The sequence below is a fragment of the Brachyhypopomus gauderio genome, chromosome 2 (genome assembly GCF_052324685.1).
Source record: "Brachyhypopomus gauderio isolate BG-103 chromosome 2, BGAUD_0.2, whole genome shotgun sequence".
Lineage (NCBI taxonomy): Eukaryota > Metazoa > Chordata > Actinopteri > Gymnotiformes > Hypopomidae > Brachyhypopomus > Brachyhypopomus gauderio.
The window spans coordinates 40,207,329-40,231,161 of NC_135212.1; the positions used below are offsets into that span (position 1 = coordinate 40,207,329).

Genomic DNA, 23,833 nt, shown 5'->3' on the forward strand with positions numbered 1-23,833 from the left:
CAAATACATTTTTAATAACACTAAACCCCGAATTGGATTGAATCGAATTGAATCGATTGAATCGGATTAAATCGAAAAAAATCGATTCTTAATCTTCAAAATCGGAATCGGATCGATTCTTGGAATTTGAATCAATACCCAGCCCTAGTTGAGACGTGTAATATGTGAAGGCTGAGGTAGGTGAGCTTGGCTTTAGGGTGGAGTTGTAGTCCCACCCCTCTAATTGTTGTCCAAGAGGCTGAGAAGGGGGCTGTGGCCTCTTGGGGCAATTTCAAGGGATTGGATAACCCTTCAGGAAGGAAAACTCATCTAGAGTTCTGGACCTCCTTTGTCCATCTACCTCCTGGTGCTGATGACACACCTTTTTTATGGTTTCACAATAATTGCTAAGTGGATAGTCAATGAATGAATGAATGGTTTTAATTCAAACTGATGGCATCCTATGTTAAGTCAAAGGTAATTAGGTGTTTAGTTAGGGGACCCATTAATGAGTAATCTAATTACAGCAATATTTGCTGACGATTCTCACAATGAAAAATGCAGAGAAGCACAAGAGAGGTAAATGCCTGCTAATTATGATTCACAGTGATAGTAATTCCCAGCCCTGTTGCTTTGATAGCAGGGGGCACTGAGATTAGGCACTGTAATGACACACTCCTGAATGAGACGTGACTGTGTGTTTGTGGAAGAGCTGTTCTGAGATCAGCCAGCGCTCCCCCTGACAGCATCGAGCACACACTCCAACCCCAGTGGAAAGAAGACGATTACTGCAGATTCTGCTGATGGGTTCTGCAGGCAGGGTTCAGCTAATGGTGGTTCCACCTCTACCACCTACACACCTCCATCACCTCACCCAAGTCCACCTACACACCTCCATCACCTCACCCACCTCCACCTACACACCTCCATCACCTCACCCAAGTCCACCTACACACCTCCATCACCTCACCCACCTCCACCTACACACCTCCATCACCTAACCCACGTCCGCCTACACACCTCCATCACCTCACCCACGTCCGCCTACACACCTCCATCACCTCACCCACATCCGCCTACGCACCTCCATCACTTCACCCACGTCCACCTACACACCTCCATCACCTCACCCACCTCCACCTACACACCTCCATCACCTCACCCACATCCGCCTACACACCTCCATCACCTCACCCACGTCCACCTACACACCTCCATCACCTCACCCACCTCCACCTACACACCTCCATCACCTCACCCAAGTCCACCTACACACCTCCATCACCTCACCCAAGTCCACCTACACACCTCCATCACCTCACCCACCTCCACCTGCATACCTCCATCAACTCAGCCACCTTATCCCTTCACCCACCTCCACCACCTCCACTTTCACACCTCCATCACCTCACCCACATCCTCCTACACACCTCCATCACCTCACCCACATCCTCCTACACACCTCCATCACCTCACCCACATCCTCCTACACACCTCCATCACCTCACCCACTTCCACCTGCATACCTCCATCAACTCAGCCACCTTATCCCTTCACCCACCTCCACCACCTCCACTTTCACACCTCCATCACCTCACCCACCTCACCCCTTAACCCACCTCCACCTACACACCTCCATCACCTCACTCACGTTCGCCTACACACCTCCATCACCTCACCCACATCTGCCTACACACCTCCATCACCTCACCCACCTCCACCTACACACCTCCATCACCTCACCCACGTCCGCCTACACACCTCCATCACCTCACCCACCTTACCCCTTCACCCACCTCCACCTACACACCCCCATTACCTCAGCCACCTCCACCTACGCACCTCCATCACCTCACCCACCTCACCCCTTCACCCACCTCCACCTACACATCTCCATCACCTCACCCACATCCGCCTACACACCTCCATCACCTCACCCACGTCCACCTACACACCTCCATCACCTCAGCCACCTCACCCCTTCACCCACCTCCACCTACACACCTCCATCACCTCACCCACATCCAGCTACACACCTCCATCACCTCACCCACATCCGCCTACACACCTCCATCACCTCACCCACATCCAGCTACACACCTCCATCACCTCACCCACGTCCACCTACACACCTCCATTACCTCAGCCACCTTACTCTTTCACCCACCTCCACCTACACACCTCCATCACCTCACCCACATCCGCCTACACACCTCCATCACCTCACCCACCTCCACCTGCATACCTCCATCAACTCAGCCACCTTACCTCTTGACCCACCGCCACCTACACACCTCCATCACCTCACCCACCTTACCCCTTCACCCATCTCCACCATCTCCACTTTCACACCTCCATCACCTCACCCATCTCACCCCTTAACCCACCTCCACCTTCACACCTCCATCACCTCACCCACTTCACCTCTTCACCCACCTCCACTTCCTCCACCTACACACCTCATTCACCTCACCCCTTCACCCACCACCTACACCTTCACACCTCCATTAACTCCACGTACACTTCATTCCAAATCAACCCTTCACCCACCTCCACCTACACTCCACCCCAGCTCACTCTTTCACCCACCTCCACCTCCTTTCCTCCATCCTCACCCCCTCACTCCACTCCATCATCTTCCCTTCAGTCCACCTCATCTCTTCACCCCACCACCCACTCCAGTCCACCCTTCCTCTCCCCTCACTCCATCACCAACATCACTCCTCTTCAAACGTCCTGTCTGTCAGTTCGGTTCACTTCAGCTCCTGGTGCTTCAGTGACGTCACAAGTAGCAGCTCATTTGTATTGCCCTAACCTGGTTTCAGAGATTCAGCGGTTCGGTGCATTAACATTACAGTGTGGCAGTGGAAACAGACCTGAGCGTGTGCAGCATAGTGGCGAGTGGCAGCGATGTGCTGCTAGGATACAGCTGATCGTGTCTAAATATTAAAGGTGTTGTTAAGTCTGGGCTTTATGGACAGAGTTCTTTGTGAATCTTCCTGCACTTTGACTGTTCTGTCAGCGTGTGAACCTCCGGCTGTGAATCTCTACCACAGCTTGAGTTCGCAATGCTGGGCTATTCTCTGTTACCATGGCAGCACAGTCCTGTGTAGGCTGTTGTCTACAGCCAGACAGTGCTTCCCAAGTCCTCATTGTCAGTCGCTGTGGTTAGGTAGTCCACCTCAACATACTGTCTCAGACTCTCTGTCTGTAGCTCACACCACCTGGGGAGGTGTTATTTTGAGGTGGTGTAATCTGCGCTGGTGTTACTCTGGGGTGGTGTTACTCTAGGAGAAGAAATAGAGTACAAATATGCAGTCACATAAACAGACACAAATGCGCACAAACACACACACACACACACACACACACACACATTGTGTGTGTAAATGCTCATCCGAGAATCAGAGCAGGCTCTGTATACAAGCAGCCTGGCTGCTGTGTTCCACCACCCAAATGAACCAGCAAGTAGTGCTGTCTCTCTCTGTATGTCAGAATGGCCAGTTGTGTGTGTGTGTGTGTGTGTGTGTGTGTGTGTGTGTGTGTGTGTGTGTGTGTGTGTGTGTGTGTGTGTGTGTGTGTGTGTGTGGGAGACCGGAGGACAGAGCTCCTGGAGCTGTGAAAGGCGACTGGGCCCTGGGGTCCCCCACAGCCCCTAGGGTCCCATGGCCCTGGTGGCCTCTGCATCAAGACCAGGCCCATACCACGCTCTTATCAGACCAAAACCACGCTCTTATCAGACCTAAATCACACTCTTATCAGACCAAAACCACGCTCTTATCAGACCAAAATCACACTCTTATCAGACCAAAACCGCGCTCTTATCAGACCTAAATCACACTCTTATCAGACCAAAACCACGCTCTTATCAGACCTGAATCACACTCTTATCAGACCAAAACCACGCTCTTATCAGACCAAAATCACACTCTTATCAGACCAAAACCACGCTCTTATCAGACCTAAATCACACTCTTATCAGACCAAAACCACGCTCTTATCAGACCTAAATCACACTCTTATCAGACCAAAACCACGCTCTTATCAGACCAAAACCACGCTCTTATCAGACCTAAATCACACTCTTATCAGACCAAAACCACGCTCTTATCAGACCAAAACCACACTCTTATCAGACCTAAATCACACTCTTATCAGACCAAAACCATGCTCTTATCAGACCAAAACCACACTCTTATCAGACCTAAATCACACTCTTATCAGGGGCTTTTCTGTGACTCTGATCAGGAGTTGCCAGTACCTCATCGTGCTTGAGTCAGGACAAAACAAACCAGAGGGAGGGAGAGAGAGAAAGGGGGAGAGAGGGACAGAATACAGGAGAGGGAGAGGGAATGAGCAGGTGTGTCTAAAGGGACCAGCACGCTCACACCTTCATGCTAATGTGTGTATTAAATAATGGAACAGCACACTATGCTTGGAATCTGAGCACTGCAGCTACTTTGAGTGCCTTCGTGGAAATGCAATTTGCTCCCTGTGAAACACGCAATGTCAGTCGCCCTCGTCCGTCCACTCATCCATCTCTCTGTAACCTCTTCTTTGTTTCTCTTTTCACTAATGCTCCATTCATCCCTTCGTTATATTCTGCATTGCAATGTTTTCTCGTTGACTGTTGTCTCTCCTTCAGATTCCTCTCATCTCTGACATTCACGGGGCAGTCATGGCCTGGCGGTTAGGGAACTGGTCTTGTGACCAGAGGGTCGTGGGTTCGATTCCCAGACAGGCCATGACTGAGGTGCCCTTGAGCAAGGCACCTAACCGCAACTGCTCCCCGGGCGCCAAGCTAGGGCTGCCCACCACTCTGGGCACGTGTGATCCACAGCCCCCTAGTAATCACTAGTGTGTGTGTGTGTGTGTGTGTGTGTGTTCTGACTGCACAGATGGGTTAAAAGCAGAGGACAAATTTCGATTGGGGTGTAAAAATCAGAATTGACCTTCATCACCTTTTCTCCACATTTTCTTTTTCTTACTTATTTTGTCTATCTCTCAATCTGTCTCTCTTCTCCATTTGTGTCTCTCTTCCTGGAGTGGAGGAGAGTGCTTTTGTAATTATTGTTCACTTATCTTACTAAAGTTCATGCTATTATAAGGGAGGACACTCCCAGATTTAGGGAGGTAGCAAGATTCCTGCCCTTCAGAGCCTCACCATTGAGTCTGACCAGAAATGTGACAGATCATCCAGACTAAGCAGCGTCATGCCATGAATTCAGTGGCATCATTCTGCCAGTGTCTGTGATCGTCTGGTTGTAGTGATGCCTTTCCTGTAGGCTCTTTGATCAGGCCCAGCTTACGTTTGTTGGTATGTTGGCACAGCTAGAATGCTAAAAACATTGCACAGACCCATGGCTATAAGTTTCTGTGGAATAACCAAGATCTCAATGTTCACACAATTGAAATCCTGCCAGGGTGAGAGAGGAAATTTTATAGTGTTCCAGTTTTGCACTGAAAGGCCACATGGTCTGAGAACCCCTCTGAACAGACCTACATTTTTATTGTTTAGACAAAACAAAATTCAAGCAAACCTTCCTTGCTGGACTGAAATGAGTCGTCTAGTGTGTGTGTAGAAGTATGGATTCTGGAGTCAGTTCTTAAATAATGTCCTCCAGAATAAGAAATTAAGTACATATTGGAAACTGCATGTTTGGTTAAGGTCTGTTTAAGCTTGAAATGGAATCATGGGGTGGAGTGTTGATTAGGCTACTATTATAATTTTTTATTATTATACTATTTTTGATTATAAATTTAATTGTGTGTATGAGTACAACTGTGCTGTGTATGTATGTATGTATGTATATGTGTGTGGGGAACCATCAGGGCCCTCTACGCCCTCTCAGAGGGCCTAAAATATTCTTAAAACATAAATATATATAATATAATTTATCCAATTTTATTTTATCTACTTACAGTTTGACAATCGACATCTAAACAATTACAAAAATATAAGCAAATAAATTTTTCACCCGTGTCTATTCAATCTGTGTTGGAAGGTGAGGGGTTAAGTTAAGTGGAAGCCTGTGAGCCTGTGTCTCCCCTTATCAGGACTGTGATGCCCGCTGTTCGTTTACAGAGGGCATGGCAGTACCAGTTTCAAATGACAGCAAAATTGACCAATCATATCTTCCCTCTTAGTGGGCGGGCTTAACTGTATGATAATTTCCGCCCGCTGTGGCGACGCTAGCTGTCGTTAGCGTACCACCGCTAGCTAGTTTCGATTCATTCCTTTGATGCCCTCGTGCGCGTTGTTTACATATTCCGCTCCCGAGGAACACGGAGCTGTGGAACCTTAATTTGTTGAACCTTATTTTGCTTAAGAAGTTATCTAGTACAAATGTTATTGTTTATTGTTTTACTGCCAGGCCCTCTGTAAATGAACAGCAGGACCACTATATATATATAATTTGTGTGTGTGTACAGTATATATATGAACACACATACTCTCACATACTTTATATGTATTTTATAGAACATTAAATGAAATTGAAGAAACTTTTCCAGCCCTGTAACACAATGCCTAATTGATTCAGCCAAGCAGTGTGGTTTTCACAAGTTGTAAAGGCCTAACCATGTCAGAGCTGGAATGTTGCTACTATATTTAACTGCGCGGGAGAGAAACCTCGTGGTAGTAATCAACTCTGAACGCTCGGCTTAAGAAGCCGATGTGCCTTATAGTAAAAATCCAGAAATAAGAATGGTCACTCGAGTCCTTTTGAATGGAAACTGATAAGCTGTTACTGAATATTGCTGGTGTAACCTGGTCCTGCTAATCCACAGTGATATGTGACAAATGTTCACTGGGACAGAATGGTTAGCTCTGCAGAATAATTGAACATAGAGTCCTAAACTGTGGAAGGGCCTGTCAGATACATTTTTACTAAGTTTTGGGTTTGAGGAATGCAGGGGTGCTAGAGGGGCCATGACAGAATGCACTGGGTCCTCAGAGTTGATTGGCATACAGACTACAGCTCCTAGAAGTTTCAGCGAAGTCTACTACGTTCCCATTCTCCATAATACTGATTACACCTGACACTCATTACCACACATACACTTAAAGACACTCTCTTTTGCCTGGCTGTTTGTCTTTTTGGATTAGCTGGACTCTGACTATTTTTTGACACTGAGATTGGCTTAAGTGAATCTGTTCTCTGGTTCTGGACTTGCCTGCTATTGACCACACTTCTCTTAATAAATACACCAGTGATACAGTCTGCATTCGTCTACATAACATCATTCATGCATCCTAACACTGACAGGAAGCTGCTCCAGTCTGAACGGTGAAGAGACTATGAGGCACTAATCGGAAGGACATGGTATCTTGCCCATCTTAATAAACACACTTTGGTACACAAGTGGAGTTAGGTGGGGCAGTTAGGTAGGAGTGTGGGGTGAGAGATGGAGGAGTGAGGGGTAACTTCCTGTGACTGGACCTGGTCTTGTCCAGGGAGAACAACAACTCTGCCTCTCTCACGATCTCCCTGATGAGTGAAAGTCACCTTCTCCAAGTTCAAGTGTTGATGAGTGAAAATGATGTCGATGAATGATTCATGTTGATGTAGTGATGAGAGTCTTCTCTTTTTGGTTTCCTCTAAACGTTTACTATCTGTTGCTGCACTGTAGCCCATGAAGATGTCCTTGACTTCAGACGCTTCAGTAGAGGGTTAGTAAATGAAGACTTAGCATGATGACAATTTGCCCAGTGACACACAAACGCTACAACAATTAAAGAGTTAGCATGACAACGAATAGCAAAGCAGAAATTACCTCAGGAAGCAAAGTTAGCACAGCAACAGGTTAAGCACTGATTTTATTACCACAGAAACTATCACAGTGAATGACAGAGTAGTGTGTTAGGCCAGAAAGTTTTCAGAGCATCATCAATGACCAATACAAGTGAATACAATGAATGCCACAGCTAAGTTAGCACAGCAACAACTTATGCAGCAACAGATTAGCACTGCAGCGATACAGTAGCAGTTAACACAGCAACAAGTTAGCACAGCTTCAATTTAGTACAACACCAATCACCCCAGCAACAGCTTAGCACAGCTACAATTCAGTACAACAGCAATCACCACAGAAACAAGGTAGCCCATTAACGCCTAAGCACAGTGCCAATTAACATAGGATCAAGTTATCATGGCAAATATTAAGAACAAATGGGACTAATCCAGTTATGCATTAAGCAGTAAGCTGGCACAGTAGTGATTAGCACAGAAAGGGGGAAGAGTAGGGGGGCTATTCAGAAACTCCCTCCCACCGAATCTCTCAGCACACATGCCAAAGTCATTTGCTGGAATGAAACGGCCAGAACGGTGTTGTTGGTTCAACATGGCTGTTCTCCCACACCTTATTGAAGGAGTGGAGAGGAGGGTGGCAGGAGTCATGTGAAGAAATGGTTACATTGGTGTTGCTGGTTTTGTGCTTGTTTATTATTCTACATATTCACTCAATGATTTTCTTTTACATTTCTAATCAAGTTAAAAATTGAATTTTAAAAAGTTTAAAAAGTCAAATTTATAATGATTCCATTTCCTCTAATGTTGGTTGAGGGTTGTGTGGAAGACTGGGCTTTCATTCTCTCATATGTATGTCCTGGGTGGTGTGTTTGTGATGTGTTGTGTGTGTGTGTGTGTGTGTGTGTGTGTGTGTGTGTGTGTGTGTGTGTGTGTGTGTGTGTGTGTGTGTTTGTGGTGTGTTGCAGCTGATGACAAAACACCCAGGGAAACGCCTGGGATGTGGCCCTGAAGGGGAACGTGATATCAGGGAACATGGATTCTTCCGCTACATGGACTGGGAGAAGCTGGAGAATAAAGAGGTCCAACCCCCATTCAAACCCAGAGCTGTGAGTCCAAACACACACACACACACACACACACACACACACACACACACACACACACACACACACACACACACACACACACATACACACACACACATCCTAACCAATTTACACACACACAACTACTTGCACATGCAGTCTCTGCTTGCGTGGCGTGCGGCATCCCCCCTGTGGCTGTGTGCCAGAGACTGATGACTGAGGTGCGTTTTCTTTGTCCTGGTTCGAGTTTTTTCTCTGATACTCTCCTGATCACTTGGCTGAGTAGCTGTCAGAAGCGTGCACTGGTAGCTGGAATTCAGAGTCAGTACAGATTCAGTTGTTCTGGACACCACACTGCTGGATGTCTTATTATGGTTGTGTGGATGCAGGACTGGTGCAGGAGGACAGGGACACTTCCAGGTCTCCTCACTGCTCGTTGCCCTACAAGGGAGAGGGCTGGGGGGGGCGGGGGCGGGGCTGTCAGCACGGAGTCTCTATGTTAACAGTTATGGTAGTTCCAGAAGCTTCCTGCTGGGGTGTCTTAACAAAAGCTCAAAAGCTCCTGTCTGTCTGTGGCAGCTGTCAGACTCTTGTCTGTTTCCACCTCCCTTATCCTCTCCCCTCCTCCTCTCCTCTGGGAGTGTGGGGGAGTTATTCTGGTGATGCCTGCCTGCTTTAGGGAGCCTGTGTAACAGGTATTGAGTTTGCGGTTCCTCCTCTGCAGGTGAGGGAAGGGCCATGGCTCTCCTTCAAAGAGAGAGAGTGAAAGAGAGACTGAGAGAGACTGAAAGAGAGAGAGTGAGAGAGACAGAAAAACAGACTGAGAGAGAGCGACATAGTGATTGAGAGACAAAGAGAGAGACAGCAAAACAGACAGAGAGATAGAGACAGAGAGAGAGAACAAACTTGGGACATACAAAACTACAGTTTGAGCAGAGGTACCCTCTCCTGACAAATCAGAAGAAATTGAGGAAAACTGTAAAAAATGTGAAATTGAGTCTGGTATAGCAAAAGGTTCCTGGTGCCATATATTCAAATATTAAAATCCAGCTTTTAGATAAAACAGGTTATACAAAGAGGCAGAAAGGTGAGTTGCTAGTGCAGCTGACGGCTTTTAGAAGTACAGCTCCTCTCTCCTCCTCTCTCTGTCTGCCCCTCTTCATCTCTTCCCTCTCCTGCTCTCTCCTCTCCTCTCTGGACTGCCAGAGCTCCTCATCTTCATCGTTCATCAAACAGCTCTACTGGTGGGGGAGGCAGGAGGCACGTGATCTTCGCCCCTGCTCGGACCCCGGAGAACCTGTAAAACATCTCACCGGTTTTACACCCTTCTGTGTGTGTCGTTCTTTAAAGGGCTGTTGAGTGGAAGCAAGTGTCCTAAGGGCCTGTGTTTTAGAGGCCGTTAGAACGCCTGTATTGTAGATGCCATTAGAACGCCTGTGTTGTAGAGGTCATTAGAACACCTGTGTTGTAGAGGTCATTAGAACGCCTTTGTTGTAGAGGTCGTTAGAACGCCTTTGTTGTAGAGGTCATTAGAAACCCGTGTTGTAGAGGTCATTAGAATACCTGTGTTGTAGAGGTTGTTACAACGCCTGTGTTGTAGAGGTCGTTAGAACACCTGTGTTGTAGAGGTCGTTAGAACGCCTTTGTTGTAGAGGTCATTAGAACGCCTTTGTTGTAGAGGTCGTTAGAACGTCTGTGTTGTAGAGGTCGTTAGAACACCTGTGTTGTGGAGGTCTTTAGAACGCCTTTGTTGTAGATGTTGTTAGAACGCCTGTGTTGTAGAGGTCGTTAGAATGTCTGTGTTGTAGAGGTCGTTAGAACACCTATGTTGTGGAGGTCTTTAGAACGGCTTTGTTGTAGATGTCGTTAGAACGCCTGTGTTGTAGAGATTGTTACAACGCTTGTGTTGTAGAGGATGATCTTTCCACTATATTCCTCCTGCAGCTTCAGTGTGCAGATGGTAATTTTGCCAGAGCAGGATAAGGATGGAGGTTTGCTCCACCCTGGAGCAGCCTCACCCACACTCTCGTATCTACACACTCAGCTGGCCCGACAGGCTGGTGGAACGCTGTCTCACACACACACTCGTATCTACACACTCAGCTGGCCTGACTGGCTGGTGGAACGCTGTCTCACACACACTCTCGTATCTACACACTCAGCTGGCCCGGCAGGTTGGTGGAACCCTGTCTCACACACACTCTCGTATCTACACACTCAGCTGGCAAGGCAGGCTGGTGGAACGCTGTCTCACACACACTCTCGTATCTACACACTCAGCTGGCCTGACTGGCTGGTGGAACCCTGTCTCACACACAATCTCGCATCTACACACTCGGCTGGCCCAGCAGGCTGGTGGAACGCTGTCTCACACACACTCTCGTATCTGCACACTCGGCTGGCCAGGGTAGAGGTGTGCTGGCTGTTGCACAAGACATTGGTCTGTGGCTCCATGCCAAATCTGTTTCCTCTCCCTCTACTTCTCTCTCTCTCTCTCTCTCTCTACCTCTCCCCTTCTCCCTTCTTCCCCTATCTCCCTCCCTTCCGACCTCTCTCTCCCTCCCTTTCTCCCTCTACCTCTGTCCCTCCCCCTCTATTTCTACATCTACTTCTCTCCCTCCCTCTTTCTCCCTCTTTTCTTTGCTAAATTTCCTTCGGGATCAATAAAGTATCTACCTACCTACCTACCTTCTCTCTACCCATCTTCCTTTCCCCCTCTCTCCATGCTCTTCGTCTCCCTCCTCCCCTCAGCTTCTCCCTCACTTCCTCCTTCTTTTCCTTTACACCTTTTCTCTCTCCCTCTTCCCTGTCTCCTCTCAGCACTCTTTGTTTCTTTGTTATCACTTTTTTAATCTCCCTTTTGCTAAGTATTTCTTTCTTCTTTGTTAACAGAACATTACCTAAATTGTTTATTAAAGCTGAATAAATCTTTGAATACTGAAGTAAATTTAAAGAAATAAAAGTAGAACATGCTTTTCTACACTCACATTTATGCACACTGTCACACTCAGAGATACACACACACACAAATACACACTCACACACAGGTGTGCACACAAATATATACACACTCACATACACACACTCAGACACATATACACAGACACATTTATATACACAAACGCATGTGAAACATCTCTGCTGCTCATTGAGCTCACTGCTTCATTGCTGCTGTGTCACCCAGCACCTTCAGTTTGTCACTACGATCTGAAGAGCCAAAATGGCCGCCTCTAATTTCTCCTGCTGCCTGCACCAACACTCCTGCTGCGGGCATAGAACTGGGAATCAAAGCCAGACAGCCAGATAGAAATAAACACACACACACACAAACACACCTAGTGCTTGGCCAGAATGAGGCATGTTTGTCATGGCCCAGACAAAAAGGTACAAAAGTCTAGTACCCTCCAGAAACTACTGTAGTACCAACTCCAGAAACTACTGTAGTACCAACTCCAGAAACTACTCTACTATCAGCACTAGTACTGACTTTAGAGTCTGAGATAGTAGAATTCCACTATTTCACATCTTTATCTAATCTAAGGAGGGCCCTTTCTCTCTCTCCCTCTCTCCCTCCCCCTCTCTCCTTCCCTCCCTCTCTCCTTCCCTTTCTCTGTCTCTCCCTCTCTCTTTCTCCATCTCTCCCTCATTCCCTCTCTCTCCAGCCCCATACTCAGTAGTCCTAGCACAGATATGAGTTCAGAGCTAGCGGAGGGGGCATGCCGTCTCTGTGGTTCCTCACAACGCAGGGAGAGTGTGAGCGGGAGATAGCACTGGGAGAGGGAGTACTGTGTCGTGTTGTGTGTGTGTGTGTGTGTGTGTGTGTGTGTGTGTGTGTGCACGTGTGAGTGTATGCAGAGCTGTAAATGGCTGTTGTTTAGGACTACTGCCCTCTCCAGGGAGCATGTCACACATATGGCTGGAACAGCAAACTCTTTTCTGGATGGACTTGTGGCCTGTGATCTTAATCACTGTGGACAGCGGGATTTATGAGGACACAAAAAAGCTTTTGGCTGCATTTTTGGAGTGGTTGGGGAGGGGTGACAGGCTGATAGGGGAGGGGTGGTGTGGAGGAGGGGAGGGGTGGGGGATGAGTGGGAGGGGTTGTATGGGGGAGGTGAGGGGTGGTGTGAGGGAGGGGAGGGGTGGGGGATGAGTGGGAGGGGTTGTATGGGGGAGGGGAGGGGTGGTGTGGAGGAGGGGAGGGGTGGGGGATGAGTGGGAGGGGTTGTATGGGGGAGGTGAGGGGTGGTGTGGAGGAGGGGAGGGGTGGGGGATGAGTGGGAGGGGTTGTATGGGGGAGGGGAGGGGTGGTGTGGAGGAGGGGAGGGGTGGGGGATGAGTGGGAGGGGTTGTATGGGGGAGGGGAGGGGTGGTGTGAGGGAGGGGGTTCTCTGGGGCCTTTTGCTACAACGGGCAGAGCCATAAGTCACAGCCCCATAATCACCTGTAATAGTTCAGCAGTTGGCGCAGGGCAGGACCAGGCACAGGACCCTGGGCTCTTAATGTGTCTAAACTGCAGAGGCCACTGAGTGTGATTTAACAATGTTGGCCAGCACTCATCTTACTCCCATGAACACTAGTGTTTGTCAGTGTTCAGCATAGACCAGGGACACCCCTTATACCCTCTGTTCTGGGTTTTGCACACCTGTGTGTGTGTGTGTGTGTGTGTGTGTGTGTGTGTGTGTGTGTGTGTGTGTGTGTGTGTGTGTGTGTGTGTGTTATAGTAGGTGCATTTCTTATGTATCTGCTATCTTCACACAAGTACAGCAGGTTGGGTGTTGATTGGTGATCCAGGCATTACATAAGCACTATGCTGATTGGACAGGGCAGAGTGGGTGTGTCTACATGTTTTATTTCAGTGTGGTTCTTGTGTTGATCTGCTCTGGATGGGTTTCAGGAGTTGATATCAGTTTCTGAGCATTCATTCCTCTTTTGCTCAGTGCTCATAAATCTGTCATGGTTAAAGCTTTTGGTTAATATTTGGTAATTGGCCACATTTAGTGACCACATTACTGATCGTGTTGTGTAATAGATCTACCAGGGGAGGAGCCAAACTCCATAATCATTTAATGCGATTGCCAGGATGATCCTCTGCTGGTAAAATGGCTCTTGACATGCTGGATCACAGGAATTTTGATACTTGAATGCTTGTGTAATAATTCTCGGCACTTGTTTAATAATTATTCGTGTTATGAATGATAATATAGATATGTCGACATGCTGAAAACATCATTAGCATATTCAGCATTAGCATATCCATCTCTGAGTGTTGGTGTGAGGTGTCGTCATGCAACACTCATCTCAGAATTACAACCCACCTCCACCACATATCCACAGCTGACCACTGTTGACACTCGGAACACCCATCACCACTCTCCACCTGATCACATGATCATTCATAACCAGCGTCATCAACATATGTTCTCCATGTGTTTCTGTTGTCATTCTCTCCCATGTCTATCTCTCTCCATCCATCATATGCTTCTCTTCTTTTTTTGTCTCTCCTTTTACAGTGTGGCCGGGAAGCAGAGAACTTTGATCGCTTTTTCACACGCCACCCTCCGGTTCTCACTCCCCCAGACCAGGAGGTCATCCTGAACCTCGACCAAGACGAGTTCCAGGGGTTTTCCTTCATAAACCCTGAATACCCCTCCGTGGAAACCCCAAATACCCCTCCATAAACCCCAATAGCTCACCAGATACCCCCAATATCCCATCATAAACCCTATATACCCCACCATAAATCTCCAGTGCCCCTTTATTCATGCCCTCAATGCCCCAACAATAAACCCAGAGCTAAGGGTGACCATTTAATGACCTCCATCCCTCTTCCGTGTCATGTCAGCCAATCCTCTGCCATCTCTATTATAGCTCCAGCACTGCAGGCCGCATGAATGAGGTGCATATGGACATAATCAGTTGTCCAGCAAACCTTAACCAGCTCAGTACTTAGATGCATGCAAATCTCTGATATAATAGCCTATTAGTCTAAAGTCTGAAGTAATTTACTTTAATAACTTACTAAATGTATCTGCATTTTTGAAACCAGTGGCTTTTCAATCACTGGCTTTTGTGTTGCTTTCTCCTCTTCGACTCCACCGCACAGTCAACTCCCCTAGTCCCATAGTGTGGGTGTGGCTCCTACTACTGTAGACCTCCAGGATCCAGATGCCACCTCCTAGCTGCATGACCCCGCCCCTTCTAGCCACCTCCTGGCTGCATGACCCTGCCCCTTCTGTGCTGCACAATGGCCCTCCGCATCTCCTTTCATTGCATTTCTTTTGGTGATATTGTGCTTTTATTTTGAATCCATGTCCTGTTTTGTTTTCCTATCATATGTAAACAGAAGGAGCATCATCTTTGAACTGGTTTTGCACGAGGACTCCGGTCACTGCTAAAAGTCCAGTTAAAAGTCCACCTTGTCATGTGGAGATTTCATCCAGCACTTCTTTAGTGGTGCCCAGACGTTTACTGCAAATGGAGTCGCTTTGTACAGAACGGAAATGTATAAATGAGTGGGTCTGCTTTTTCCCCTTAAAGCATGTGTGAAGGTAATGCTTACAGGTTGACCCTTGTGTGCACATCTGAATCAAGGTTGTGGGGCTGTGGCTTTATGTTGTGGTAATCTGTTTCTCCTGCTGGAGCATCTGAACACCATCAGGCCAGCCATCCGCCTTGGAGCCTCAACCCATCCAGTCCCCGAGCACGAACAGTGGGGTTCCTCTGCAGAGCCCCCCAGATTGTTCCTGGTGAATAGCTCTTGGGGGTCAGCTAGGACAGTTAACATCTCCCATGATGACAGGAGTGGTGACGGGAGGCAGAGCGACCTGCTCATTCATCAGTGAGTCTGTGGCCAGTGGTTAAACCCACCACCAAAACCAAACTGTAGATACACAACACATGATCTGCTCCAGGGTTAACCTCCAGGTGCTTCAAGATGTGGGAAATTGCTGGTGTGACACTGGCCCAACATTCACAATAATAATCACAGTACAGGTGTAAGTGTAGTTCTGTTGTACGTTTCCCTTCTTTAAAAATAGGAATGTAATGGGAGTGGCACTGGTAATGAAAGTGGAGAGGAGAGGGAACACACTGTGTCTGTGACTGGGGGTCTGTCTGTAACTGGGGCTGTTTACAACCTGAGCTGTGTCTTTGACCGGGGCTGTGTCTGACTGGGGCTGTGTCTTCACCTGCATTCTATGACTGTCTATGAGTTTCTGTGACTGGTACTGTGTCTACGAATGGGCCTCTATCCAACTGCGGCTATGTCTATGACCACGGCTGTGTTTCTAACTGGGCATGGGTCTATGATTGACGCTGTGTCTGTGACTGGGGCTGTGTCTAAGCATGGGGCTGTATCTGACTGAGGCAGTGTCAAACTGGGGATACGTCTATGACTGTGTGTATGATTGGGTCTGTGACTGGGGCTCTGTCTGTATCTAGGGCTGTGTCTATGGATGGGGCGGAGTCTGTGACTGATTTTGTCTATGTTTGGGTCTGTGATTGGGGATATTTCTGTGACTAGGGCTTTGAATGTATTTGTGTCTCTGACTGAGGGTGTGTCTTTATCTGTGACCAGGGTTGTGTCTGTATCTATGACTGGGGCTGTGTCTGTATATGCAACTGGAGCTGTGTGACTGGGGCTGTGTCTATGATTGGGTCTGTGACTGAGGCTGTGTCTGTAACTGTATTTATGTCTGGAGATGTGTCTGTATCTGACTGGGGCTGCGACTATCTATGACTGAGGCTGTGTATTTTGGGTTTGCAACTGGGGCTGTGACTGTGATTGGGTGAGTGACTGGGGCTGTGTCTATATCTGTGACTGGTGCTTTGTATCTGCATCTTTGACTGGGGCTGTGTAAATCTGTATCTATAATTGGGGCTGTGTCTGTATCTGTTACTGGGGTTGTGTCTGTGACTGGGGCTATGTCTGTATCTGTATCTATGACTGGGGCTGTGTCTGTATATGTTACTGGGGCTATGCATCTGTATCTGACTGAGGCTGCGTCTGTATCTGTGACTGGGGCTATGAATCTGTATCTGTAACTGTGTCTGTGTCTGTATCTGTGACTGGGGCTGTGTCTACAACTTTAAAACTATTCCTGCACATTCACAATCAGTTTTGCCATAGTATGTATGAGATTGGTAGCAATGAGGATGTAAATCAGCTCTGCTATGAGGCTTAGAGTCACCAGCATATGAGAATGTTGTATACGAGAGGTATTCAGCAGGGTTGAGATGATGTCTAGGCAGAAGGATCATGGGAGGTGTGAAACAAAAACAAAATCTGGTTCAGACCATTCTAGCAATAACAACAGCACACTATGGTCCACATCATTAAGCAGGTCTGAAGCCCCACCCACATCCACCCCTATGAATGGGAATGTTCACAGATTCACAGCATTGGTTGTCTCTGCTGGCTGGTGGCCAACAGGTTTACAGCCTTTACTGCAAACCAGAGGTCATCCACATCAAAGGTTCATCTCAGGATAACAGGGATGTGGAAGTATCATTAGAAGAGGCCTTCCTGTGATCCTGTAGTGAAACATTTAATTTCATTTTTAAATAGGTTTACTCCCTGGGATGTATAAAAGTGTTTCTCATTTCTGCCACAATACTATGGGAAATTCATTATAAAGTTCTGATATTTTTGTAAATGTCATAAATCAGCAGATACTCCTGTGAAGCTGGGCCAAATGTTGCTAAAATGTGTGCATTCAGTATTCAGTATGGTCAGTATTGTGGACACTAGAGAGAACATAAATACAAACATTAAAACACCATTTATGTATTTTGTTTGCCTATAAATGCAATCTGAAATCTATATAGCCAAATGGAAAAATGATTTGTGCATGAGTAACTGAGAACTGTGGTTCCACAATTTAGTATGAATTATTAGAGATATTGGTGTTACAGAGAGTGTTCTTGACTGCTGTGTGTGCTTTTAGGATAGAGTTTAGATGCTTTTCATGTGCCAAATTTTCCAAGAAGAAAATAACATATAAATTGAAATAAACTGGAAATGTATTGGTCTGTTTACACTTTGTTTTCACTGCTCTTTGAAGACCCCGACCTCACGGTGCTGTCTGTGTAATTGCAGTGCTAATGCATGTGTTAAAGTGTTGCTTCTGCGTGTTCGTTTTCACTCTCCAAAGCTGCATTTGCAATGCTATGTTTGTTTTGAGCACTTGCACGGTGTACGTCTCTGTGGGGAGCTAGCCAGAACAGATGTGTGTGCGCGTGTGTGTGTGTGTGTGTGTGCACGCGTGTGTGTGTGTGTTTGTGTGTGTGCATGTGTGTCAGGGAGAGAGAATGGCAGAGGTATGGGATGCACAGATATGGATAGTGTCATATTTCACGTCAGACCATTAGAACATTATACATTCTGTATAGTGTCATTCATCACATCCATGTATAAAATAACATGCATGTGAGTTTTCTATGGGGGTGTGAAAATCAGAGAGACCAGTTAAAAGACAGAGCATTAAACTTGAACATGCAATGAATATTAGTTCTATAAAATATTACAACTACTGAAATAGAATTGTATGCAGTAATAGAAAAACATAGCGCCCACACACACTCTGCCAAACCATCATTATCTATTAACTGAGTGAAACATGTTCACATGTGAGCTAAAGACAGCGCGAGCTGCTTCTGCTAATCCTGCACAGCCTGTAACATTGTGTGGGGGGCTGACTGATCGTTCACCGGCACAATAATCGTTGTGGTTCTAATTTCTGTACGTACAGTAGTTTGCCTCAGAGCTCACCCCTTTGCACCAGAGTGTTCATTAACTCTGAATGTCACAGACTGGACTTCAAATAAGTCCGCTGGTGCAGAGGGCGAAGGGCTTATCGGCCAAAAGCAGGTCAGCAGATACCGCTGTTCTTCTCACACGCTGACATCAGAACTGAGTTGATCCTTCCCTTCTCGAAAAGCCCCACGCCTTAGTAGAGGAGGAAATGAAAGAATCAAGACTGGGATTCCATCTTGACGACGAGCACCTTGGATTGAGCAGACGGTCTCTCTTCTTTTCTCTGTCCCCAGGGCGCGTCTCCCCGGGGTGCCTCTCTCTAGCCCGGCGAGCACGCGCCCTCTCTCTGCATCTCGTAGGGAGCTATGGGCTGCAGATTTGCATCACGGTGTCAGCAAGATGCTGAGCTCCTGTTAGCTTCTCGAGGGTTCGCCGAGCCGATCAGTACACCTCCACCCACTCCGTTCCCTGTACCCCACCTTCCATTTACCCCAGTCCTCTGCTGTCGCCTGCACTGGCGCACGCCCATAGCCACAGCCACCTCAGCAACACGTCACCGCGCCGTCATGTGACCTGGACAGCGAATGGCATGGGGAGATGGGGAGAGTAACACACAGCATGACGGGCATCCTCTCCGCATGGGCTGTTGAAATACACATCATGACCTACTGTGGTTTCACTTTAGTGAAATGCACATCATGACCTACTGTGGTTTCACTTTAGTGAGATACACATCATGACTTAGTGTGGTTTCACTTTAGTGAGTGAACAGAGCACTCCTGAGTGCCTTGGGCCTTACAAACCACAGAAAACTGATTTTACACAGATGCTGATGTGTCGGACACAGAAGCTCATATTAAAAACTGTGTCTCCTTTCAAATCTGGTTTAGATCAAAATTTAACAAATTATTTATTCATATAAAGCCTTATTCAGCATCACATATGGAATACCAGACATTCAGTGTATTAAACTGGACATATTTGTGAGATTTATAACAATACACAGTGACCCTAGATAGTGGTAGCTTGTCGAGTAATTGGCCAGTGCCATGCGTGTGCTGCTGTTGAGACAGCACTTCCCCTCGTGACCACCCCCACTTCCTCCCTCTCTGCCGTGACTGTCGTGTGCTGTGTGCTGTGCTGAAGTTCCTGTCGGACTGAAGGTAGGACTCCGGCTTCTCCCTCTCGCTTCTCTCCTGTGGAACATTGTTCTCCTTCTGTCAGGAAATCGCAACTGTTCTCTGATCTCTCACTGTGTGTGTGTTTCTGTGTGTGTGTGTGTGTGTGTGTGTGTGTGTCTGTGGTGCTGTGATTTGCATACCGATCTTGTAAGCTTGACATCTTGTTTGCTTCATTGCTTCAGGTTGTTTTGTTCAAATCTTTTGCTGTGTTGTGTAGGCCAACTCATTTCTCATCTCATTTCTCACTCTGTCTCCACCACGGAAAATATTGTCTCCCTGCTGTTTGGCATTTTGAAATGTTCTGTCAGTGGCGTTCAAAACGTTCACAAAACAAATAAGTGAGGAAGACTACCTGAGAACGCAGAAGATCTCCCAGCTGTCTCCAAGGTTAACTTGTATTCAGTTTTCTGTTTCCTAAACATGTGCTGTTTTAATACTACAGAGGACAGGAAGCACGACGGAGATGTCCAGCGTCTTCCGCACGGCCAAGCCCGTCCCTGACAACAAAACAGAATTACTGAGGCTGAAAATATAACTGTCTGAACCGCTTTGTTACCAGAGCAACTTCACCTCCTGGCTGTGTTATGTGACTGGACTTTCATTTCCTTGGACTTAACAAGTGCAGGGTTTGGCAGTGTGGCTGTTTAGAGCCACAGAGCTTTGCAGGGTGCTGTTCCTCTGACATACAGTGGCCTACTGCACCAAACACTTTCATACAGAAACACTGTCCTGTGAGTTCAATTCACACCTCCTTAACACTCCCAAGATGGAAGCTAAGAAAGGGATTTCAACTGAAATATTTCAACTGACCTGTGTATATGTACGTGTGTATGTATGTAGGTATGTGTGTCTGCCTGCGTGCGTGCGCTTGCGTGTGTGTGAGATTAGGTGTGTTCTTCGCTTTTCACCCAGTTGCCTTGCTCATCCCCACTGAATTCCCCTCCTCTCCCCCTCCCTCAACCCACCGTCCCGTCCCCAGCTGAACGGTTTCATGTCTTTTGTCTGATTGTCCACTGATGAGCTGTGCAGTAATGATGTCTGACCCCACAGCTGCACCCTGATTCTCCTCCTACCCTCTTCATCCCCTGCCTGGTGTCTCCTGCTCATCATCCTCCTTTTTGCTCTGTGTTCTCAGCCATTCCACAGTAAGCATTTGACTGTACGTGTGTGTGTGTGTGTGTGTGTGTGTGTGGCCCCCGTCTACTCCTGTCATTTCTGCTCTGTTTCCCAGGGCCCCTCTGCTCACACTGCTCACACTGCTTAGAGCAGGCCTTCATGTCTTACTGCACTAGCTCCACTGCCACACCCTGCTCAGCTGAGTGTGTGCACACGTGTGCGTGTGTGCACAAATGGTTGTGTGCATTTGTTTGCATGTGTGTGTGTGTGTGTGTGTATGTGTTCTGTATTCTCTCTGGAAACCCCTGCGGAGGATCTGTCAGGGCAGGGTGGGCAGTGTGGCGAGTTTGTGTGTGTGTGTGTGTGTGTGCGCGTGCAGTGTGGGGACAGGGAATCCTTTAACTTCCATTTTAATTTCTAAGCTTTTCTCTTCCTCTAGGACCTGCACTCCAGAAAACAGTATCATTTGACATTATTATTTTAAACCCTGAGAAATGAAGGAGAGTGACTGACTGCTTCTCTCCTCTCTGATGTTGTAGAGAAACAGTCGAGACACATGCAACTTTGACAGAGAGTTTACCAAGATGCCCACCGAGCTCACCCCAACCGACAAGCTTTTCATCATGAACCTGGACCAGGACGAGTTTCTGGGCTTCTCCTATACCAACCCAGAATACATCCAACCCTCCCAGGGCTGAGCAGACGCCTGCTTCCCTGTCTGTCTGTCTGTCTGTCTGTCTGTCTGTCTATCTCTGTAGCTCATGGAAGCTCAGGGTTCTGAGAGCGTATTAATATTACTATACAAGGAATTTACCAAAGGGCTCAGCTGGACCACCTGAGAAGGAGTCACACCTCTGAGTATTAAATATCCACTGAGATAATCTCTTTTTGCCCTTTTGCCCCAGTCATTGCCTTCTGACTTTTTCAGGGCAGTTTTACAGAGCCTTATCAATGTTCTCCATGGAACAGCACGCTGGTGTTATATACCAGCAGATGTGGCCAATGTGGTGAGTTAAGGTGAAGCCCATCTGTGCTCTGAACAGCAGAAGTGCTCCATGAGGTATTTGCAGTTTGGGCTTTTTCTTCGGGTCAGGTTCTATTTCAGTAGGCTGCATATCGAACTGAGGTTCAAGCCACTGGTTCAGACTCATTATGCCACAGTATGATTATGTCTGACACATGTGTCCCTCGACCATGTGCTGACAACATGGAAGACCTCCACTACATGTGTGCTTCTAGGAAAGAGCTACAAACCCCTAGATATGCTATCGAATGAGAAATTAAGCTTCACCGACTGGGGATCAAATTCATGTTTCAGAATCCTGACACAGCAAGGTTATAATCAGCTGAACTGAGTGTCTTGCAATACAGAATTCAAACAGTGCATAAATACACATCTATGCACCTAGAGAGAAATACGATCTTTCATGTTTCTTGGAGTGACTTTAGTGTGTCTTTCCGTCCTTCCCTGTAATTCAAAAAGCTTAAAATTAGCATGATTCTTATAGTTAGCATATCCCTTGAGCTTCAATCCATTTGGTTGTGTCCCGAGGGCGCAGCTGTGCTGCTGTGATCTCAGTGAAATCACGCTGAAGTTTCCCTGGGTCCACGAAACCTGCGTGCAGCACTATCAGCTGAGCGCATGGCCTTTGAGTACTGATGAGTCATAGGCTTTTGTTTTGAATAGAACATGTAAGTAGGAACATTCTGGAACATTCTTTAGCTATCTTATCATCCTTAATAAGGTTTCTCATCAGTACAGTGCTTATAGGATTCAGTTCTCAGTATACTGTACATTTCTGTAAATCACTTAGATCTCCAGATAAGTACATAAATGTCTGTATGTGTCTTTCTGGACGTTTTCCTTTTTCTTATACATTTTTTTTATGTTTGCCTGTGTATGCATGTTTGTGTTCAGAACGCTGTCTGTTGAGAATGATTGAAAATTTGACTTTGAGATTAGAAGCACTTAAATCAATAGGTGTGTCTTTAGGTGAACAGGTTTCATTCATCAGTTCCTCCCCTGCTCATACCATTCCCTCTCTAGTGCAGTGTGTGTGTGGATGCGAGTGCTTGCATTCGCGTATGCATGGGTGTATGTGTGTGTGAGTGTGTGTGCTTTTCCGTATGTGTTTTCGTGTGTGTTTACACAGCCATGTGTGTGCAGGGGTGCTGTCTCCATGGTGAAGTGTAGTATTTCTTTAACACCCTTTGTGCTACACTCCTCGTTCCATCATGCCACACAAAGCACGTTGGCTCTGTGGAGAGAAGACTGCTGTCCAGTAGTGAAATGCCTGCCCCGTGTCAGGTGACCTGTGTCATGTGACCTGTGTCAGGTGACCTGGGGAACTGTGGACTGAAGGTAGAGAGCTGCCACGTGGAGGCGTTCTGTAACTGATACAGACACTGTTCTGGTATAAAACATGGCTGACAGGAACACTGGTGAGACACTGGAAGGAACTCAGTGACCATCTTATCTGTAGAACTGATTATACATCAAAGATATGTTATATTGTTTGTTTATAATAAATATATTCAAAATGAACTCATCTCTTTTTCTTTTCTCTCTGTGTGTGTATGTATATGTTATGTAAATGAGGATATTGTTGAAGGATTCATTTATCTCTGGATCTCTTTTCTGTTCATAATTACTGTTGCTGATCCAGAGGAGGAAGAAGTAAATGAAACATTGTGTTTCCATTTTAGATCTACTTACTGCACTCACGTTAGATTGCAAATTAACTGTCTACAAGAGAATAATTTCAATTGAATAACAAGATTTGGAATATTTTGGTATTCATATACAAAGTTTGCACACCTGTTGTCACTTTAACAATCGTATCAACAGTGATCAGAATTCTGCATTTTCATGAGCAGCAATGATTTTATAGAGGAATTATTTCCTTCTGAATGGCAAAACCTCGATAATGTGAACCTGGGTTTGATAAAGTGAGAGATACCTGA

General features: G+C 46.7%; 1 protein-coding gene across 1 annotated transcript in view; it reads left to right on the top strand.

Annotated features, from left to right (window-relative positions):
• The window catches only part of prkcbb (protein kinase C, beta b), a 117,245-nt gene extending 93,831 nt beyond the window's left edge, over positions 1–23,414 (top strand). The window contains 2 exon segments of the mRNA XM_076995982.1: positions 8,696–8,836; positions 21,409–23,414. Of these exon segments, the coding sequence (XP_076852097.1) occupies positions 8,696–8,836; positions 21,409–21,567 (300 nt within the window). The 3' untranslated portion in view covers positions 21,568–23,414.
• Positions 23,415–23,833: the final 419 nt, after the last annotated feature.